Source organism: Mobula birostris, chromosome 3 (assembly GCF_030028105.1).
Source record: "Mobula birostris isolate sMobBir1 chromosome 3, sMobBir1.hap1, whole genome shotgun sequence".
NCBI classification, from domain to species: domain Eukaryota; kingdom Metazoa; phylum Chordata; class Chondrichthyes; order Myliobatiformes; family Myliobatidae; genus Mobula; species Mobula birostris.
Genome location: NC_092372.1, coordinates 136,677,592 through 136,684,879, shown reverse-complemented (window position 1 = coordinate 136,684,879; position 7,288 = coordinate 136,677,592). Strand labels below are relative to the sequence as shown.

Genomic DNA, 7,288 nt, shown 5'->3' with positions numbered 1-7,288 from the left:
TCCTCCAGGTCCTCTGGTTTCCCTCTGCTTTCTAGACGTACAGGTCAATTGGTCACATGGGTGTGTTTAAGTGGTATGTGCTCAGTAGGTCAGAAGGACCTGTTACTGTGCTGCAATTTGAAGTTAAAAAAAAACAATTCTATAATTCAGGCTGACTCTCCTTCTCTGTTTGAGCCAGAATTGGACATTTCTGCTATGAGTCATCATGTCTGTGAGATTGGCTCAGCTTTCCTCTCTTCATTCGTGCAGTCTCACCTGCTTGAGCACGGCTCAGAACCAGGCTTTGAACAACCTTTCATCTTCTATTGATTGATTTCCCATCTCTGGCCACCCTCACTTTACAGTTTTCGTTCATTTCTTCTTCTCTATTTGCTATCCATTGACCAGATGACCTCTCCAACTAAGCCCCTGGAAATCTTGGCCACACCTAAAAATGATTTATTTTGTTCTATCCATCCCTTCACATGATACAATGAACCAGTTTGTGTTTTTATTTTATTTCTATTCGTCTGCAAAGGATTTTCAGCGTGAAATATTAGCTCTGTATCCCCTTCCAAGGATGCAGACTAAACTGTTGAGTGCTTGCAGTACTTCATGATTGTATTTCAGATTTCCAGCAACTGATTTTTTAAACTATTTTTATTTACTGTTGAACTCACTACCACTTATCTCTTAGGAATCCAAACCACAGAGTCAATCTTTTTTACTTTCTTCTACTTCTTTTAGCCTTGTTTACCGTCACTGGTTACTCCTTCGCTTCTTTGATCAAAAAGCACTTTTACAGCCCCATCTCTTTCCTTAGCAAATGTTTCTAGCCCCAAACAAACCAAAATGGATTTCTACTCACATTCCACCCATCAAAATTCAGACCTCTTCAGGATCATAGAAACTTTTCAAACTGTTCAACATTTTTTGCGGTCATATTCTCATTTCTTTACTGAATTCCACAGTCCATGCCACAGGTTGGTAGATGCCTGCTCTTGTTGATTCTCTGCAGCAACATCCACTCTATTTATTGCTGCATTTTGTGTTGCCACAGATGACAATTTTTCCTTCCTTCTGGAAGTCAAAGATCGGAAGCTTAAATTCCAATACACTATCTATCCCTTCCCCGTATGATCTCTCCCTATCCCAACCCCTGCCATGCTTTCACAATCCCAATATTCCCTTCTCTGATCCTAAGCAATTAGTCCTGACCAGAGGCCTCAGCTTTGTCATCCTATGTTCCCATCATCATGAGCTCAACATGACATTGGATGTTTCTTCCACCACCTTTGACTTGTGTACAATAGTTGACCAGGAATCTTCATGCAAGTCTGTGGACCCTGTGTCTCAACTTCATAAGCCCCAATCCACCCGCCCTGTGGCCTCTTATCAGTTCCAGACCAATACATTGCTAACAGTTGATATTGACCTCTTTAATTTTCCACTCATTTTACTCATTCTAACTTATCTACTTCTGAACCTGCTCATTGAAAACAAATGTTTCTTGTGATCTTGTATATCATATATTGAACGTAAAAAATAAACAAAATTGATCAAATTATGATTTTTCAGATGTTTATTAATCGATTATGTACCTTCTATATCAGAAATGAAAATTAAGACATTGCATACATTCTTGCAGATTGGCTTTGGGTATTAATCAACATGAATCAGTAACTCAGATTAACTTGTATACATAAGGAAATAAAACCCTCTTTCCTCTCTCTCACATTAGAACAAGTACCATTGCTGTTCCTCTTTATAGCTCAGATGTTAGCAAATGGTTTGCTTTCTTCATGTTATCAATCACTGGAAATAGAAAAACATATAAAGGGATTTTATCAGTTAAGTTCTATAGACCCAATTGCCAGAATCTTAAAATTTTTTTCTAGAATTGAAAAAAAGATTAACAAAAGCAAGGCACACAAGATGCTGGAGGAACTCAGCAGGGAAGGTAACATCTATGCAAATGAATAAGCAGTCATTGTTTTGGGCCAAGAACCTTCTTCAGGACTGAAAAGGAAGGGGGTAGATGACAGAATAAAAAGGTGGGTGGATGGAAAGGAGGATAGCTGGAGGTGAGGTCAGATGGTTAGGAAGGGAGCAAGGCTGGAGAGTAAAGAATCTGATAGGAGAGGAGAGCGGAGAACAGGAGAAAAGGAAGGAAGTGGGGACCCTGGGAGAGATGATAGACAGGTGAGAAGAGGGAAGAGACCATAGTGGGGAACAGAAAAAGAGGGGAGAGGGAGGGAGTATATTTTTACTGGAAGGAATAATCAGTAAGATAAATAAAAGCCGTGACTGTTCTACTTTTCAGTATAGTAACAACATAGCAATTTTATTTTGCCATCTCAATATTTACCCTGAAATGATTAAATCCTGAATTTTCATGGACTTTTTGCAATTGATGTGCTTTTTTTACAAATGATTGTTTGTTTGGACCTTATTTAACCTCCAGAATCTAAACATCATGATGATTTTGGAAGGTAAAGTGGAATAATTCCAAACAGTTTTGATTTTTGCAATTGCTTGCAGATTCTGCAATGCTTATTAACCAATTAACAAAACATTCTGTCATAAAGTAAATTTGAAGAACTTACAAATAAGGGTTTCTTCAGGCCATATTCTTGCAAGAATGTTTGGAATTGTCTTATCTGTTTCCTTTATGTTATTTTACAAGATATATAAACAGAGCCGTCATCATATTTATCAAATAATTTCAAAGTTTTAGAAAAGGTGACTGATGTGCTTTGTAGGAATCAATGCTTTTGGAGAACATTAATAAATATTCACTATTTTACGAACTTGCTCTTTCAGTATTTAAGCATGGTCTGAGATTCACAACCTCCTATGACTTTGCAAGGTTTTTGTTTTGCAATATCTGGAAAAAACTGATACATAATCTTCTGCAGATAAATTACACAAAAAGATTTCTGTCAATGAATTGACAAAACATAATTTAAATTAGGACCACAGGTTTCGACTGAAGTGCTTTAAACTTACACAGTTGAATATCTTGAGGTTCATATGTATAGAGACGGTTTGTGTACCTCCCTGTAATATCAGCTCTCACAGTCATAGAGGGATCTATGGAAAACAAAGTGCACAGCAATGAAGCCAGTCAAACTGGAGCAAGATACAAACTGCTCGAGGAACACAGTAGCTAGAGCAAAATCTGTGTGTGTGTTGTGGGGGGGGGGGGGGGGAATGGCATTGGCAACCTTTTGGATCAAGACCCAGACACTCAAGACCCAATTCACATCATTAGTTCTCAATTTAAACAAAGCTGCCTTAATATGATGCCTGCATTTGTTTGTGAACCATGCACATCAGGCAAAATCCAATATCTAATGCATTATTCTGTTTTACATATCATTAGCCAATAATTCCTGTTAATATTAGTTATAAACCCTAGCCTTTGGTGATATATTCAACCAGATATCCAATTTGTTTAAGGAGGAAACCAGAATAGAGTGTATGTGATATTCAGCCAGGCATTTGATGAAGGGTGCAGGTACTAAAACATTAAGAATGCTTATTGTCATTTCAGATAAATTTGGAGAATGTATTCATGAGAAGTCATGCAAATCCAGTCCTTGATGTCTTATTCTTGTAAAGTCACAGAGTGGGAATATAGAATTTCCTGATGCTGTCTCCTAGCACATGCTGGATTTAACATGGTGAAAGTTTAAGCCAATGTTGACAATTCTGGTAGTAAACCATACTGTATATTGTTAAAGTTACTTTGTGCCATTGTACCAACAAGCGCTGAGTGCACACATTCTCCAGCTACAGCTAAAGAGCAACACAATTGAATTCACAATCTTGTGTAAGTATTTTGAAATTAATTAATTAATTTATTGAGATACTGTGTGGAGTGGGCTGTTCTAGCCCTTCGAGCCACACTGCCCTGAAATCCCCCAGTTTAATCCTAGCCTAATCACGGGACAATTTACAATGAGCAATTAGCCAGCTAAATGGTACGCCTTTGGACTGTGGGAGGAAACTGGAGCAAAGAGAGGAAATCCACGCAGTCATACATGTCCCAGTTCAGTGAAGTTACACTGTACTTCTCATCAATATCTTTGCCAGCTAAGTAACTATTGATCCTTTCATAGTAGTAAACGTGATGTTAAAGAAAGTAGGTGATTCTTGATTCCCACCCGGGGAGGAGGGGCCAGAGGCAGTGTGGGAGTGAACAGAGGCACGGCGGCTGCGCTGGGATGTGTGTCTGAGGACCAGACTTCATGCTGCAGTTTAGCCTGTTTCAGACGCCAAGGGTAGCAGGCACGGAGGCAGAGTGGGAGCAAGCAGAGGTGAGGCAGGCCGGCTGGAATCCATGCTGGCCCTTGCAGGCTGGCTGTGCCATTGGTGCTGCTGTCTGGTATTTGCTCACTGGAAGACAAGCTGCATTGTCTTCGGCTGCGTGAGATGAGGAATAAGGAAGTTTGTAAGTGACACACAGATTGGCCTTGTGTATGCCAGAGAGGAACACAACAGAAAAGAACCAATTTAGTCAGCTGAGCAGAAACATAGGAAATGGAATTTAATCACCTTTTAAACCACAAGCATCAGGGAGCAATCAGCAGGTAAGTTCAATGGTTTTTGAATTACAGTTTTATTTCCAAACTGGTTGATTGATTAAAACAGAACCTTTGTGCTATAGTTTGTAACTTAGCCTGGAGTTGTATGGTAAGTAACGTAAATTTCAGAAGGGTTTCTTTGTTGGGATTTGACATTTGCTGTAAAAGTCTTGTTCTTCCAGAGGCTGAGCTTTCAATTTCTTCCTTCAGCTTCTAAAAGTTGGATATTTTACTGGGTTACAGATAACAACATCTCATCAGAGCAGTCTTCAAATCTTCAAAAGCTCCAGTGTTAGTTATGTAGGAGATTTTTTTTGTACTCCCAAAAAGGAGGACATGTTTCTGCAACTGATCTGGAATTTCTACATTCATCCTGATTTTCATCTTATTGCCAGTGAGGACACAAATGTGTTTAGGATGTCACTTTGAACAGTGGCACAGCTAATACACCTGCTATTTTACAAGTCCAGAGGTTCAGGCTGAATCCTGACATCTGGCACTGTCAGTGTGGAGTTCGCTAATTCTCCTGACAACTGCATTGGTTTTCTCCAAAGTGCTCTGATTTCTCCCATATCTCATGGTTGTGAGAGTTAGAAGAGTAATTTGCCACTGTAAATTCATAGAAACATAGAAAATAGGTGCAGGAGTAGGCCATTCGGCCCTTCGAGCCTGCACCGCCATTTATTATGATCATGGCTGATCATCCAACTCAGAACACCGCCCCAGCCTTCCCTCCATACCCCCTGACCCCCGTAGCCACAAGGGCCATATCTAACTCAATTCTCTCCAATTTCTCTGTAAGAGACAGACTCCTGGGGTAATGATGAGAAATTAGGGGGAATAGAATTAAATTAATGCAAATAGATGTTATTCTACGTGGACTGGGGGATCTGAATGGCTTGCTCTATACTGTGTTACACCCTGTGAATATATCAATTTTTACTGAGGGAAGCTAGAATCTTGGGGAAATTATAGTTAGTAGTAGAAAAATTTCCAATTAGCAATAAACTTACCTCACCGAAACACTTAACACATGTTAAGATACAAATACAGTGGCCCTGTGATCTTCTCATAATAAAGAAGGCTGAGTTTAAGAATGCACTGGCAACTCTTGTTTTAGTATCCAAGCAGCAGTTGCAGTGAGCGAATGTAGACAACCCAAGTGCAGGATACGGGCACGGAGATTGAGTTAGGATGCTTATGTGGATGTGAACGTTGAACAGCAAACAGAAGGGATCTGGATACAGAGCATTGACACGGAGCCTTGATACAGAGAGTCGGAGTTTCATAGGTAAACCTTGAAACTGGAACAAAACTTAGAACGCACGGTCCTAAGCGGCCAGGAAACGTTAATTCCCACACAGGCAATGATCTGGCGACTAGTGGTTGTAATGCCGGGGTTCTTATGCTGCAGGTGTTGATGGAAACCAGGTGTGCCGTCATGAAAGAGAATTAGAAGCAAATGGGAAATTAATGGTCGGAACCGTGGCACAATCAAAGGAAATTAGGAGAAAGATAGGGAATTAACGATCGGGACCGTGACAGTAGCACTTTGGAGAGAGCTGCCAAAGCAGATACATGTCTACAGTAAAAGTCAATTAGGACAAAATAATCTGTTTACAGCATATCCAATCACTGAGGGCAGTTTTAACACTGCACTATGAAAGAGATTTGCCTTTCTTTGAAACTTCCAATCTTTATTTCTGAGCAGCTTCTGTGGTTTTGTTATAACTTTATTCTACCTAAAGTAGAACCAATTAGTTCTGAAAACTTAAATATGCTTCTCTAATGCAAAATATTAATACGAGTGGTTTTTATTACCTTTTCCTTGCCTTGAATAGCCCTTCTCCATAGGTTTGAACCCATGTTAAATCATCTCCCCAACCTGAAACAATGATAAACATAACAATCTGCAGTTTTCTGAAATTTCCTGATCTTGCTAGTGTTCAATTTTCATTTTAATCTGTTGGGCAGCATACAGAAGAGTGCACTGGTCATTTTCACAGAATTACACAAAATTTATGATATGTGAACAAACCATTTGGCTCATTGTATGTGTAGAATTTGTAAAACATACTCAAATTAATCCTACCTTCTCACCTTTCATCACCTAGAAGAAACCAGCTCATGCGTGTAATCAAGTATTACCTACGTATGATGAGGGCTTCTGCCTTTACGAACTTTTCCCCCTGTGAGTTCTAGGTTACTATCCTCCTCTGGGTGAACTTTTTCCCCTATTTCCCTCTTTAAGCTATCTTAAATCCGTATACCTACTTTTTAAACCTCAAACAAGGGAAACAGGAACATTTTATTTATTCTTTCCAGGCTCCTAATGATTTAAGCAACACACATCAAAGTTGCTGGTGAACGCAGCAGGCCAGGCAGCATCTCTAAGAAGAGGTACAGTCGACGTTTCAGGCCGAGACCCTCCATCAGGACTAACTGAAGAAAGAGCTAGGAAGAGATTTATTTGTCATAGTATTCTTCCTTCAGATCTTGTGTTCTGAAGAAATCAATTCCAATGCAAGGTTTGTTCGAATCAGAATTGTGTTCTGTTCTCGCCTAATCTCAGTGCTTTTATACTGCATAACAAGATTAATAACAGAAAATATTGCAAGTTTTCTTTTCTAATTTACCTGCCCTACTATCTTTAGCAACCTGTGGGTATAGACGCCAAAATCCTTTTGTTTGCCCATATCACTAAATGTTCACTCATTTAT

General features: G+C 39.4%; 1 protein-coding gene across 1 annotated transcript; it reads right to left on the bottom strand.

Annotated features, from left to right (window-relative positions):
- Positions 1–1,744: 1,744 nt before the first annotated feature.
- LOC140195698 (anterior gradient protein 3-like) lies at positions 1,745–6,675 on the bottom strand. Its single transcript, XM_072254411.1, is given in 4 exon segments — positions 1,745–1,794; positions 2,989–3,072; positions 6,340–6,453; positions 6,669–6,675. Coding segments are annotated over 4 exon segments (255 nt in total).
- Between the last annotated feature and the right edge of the window lie 613 nt (positions 6,676–7,288).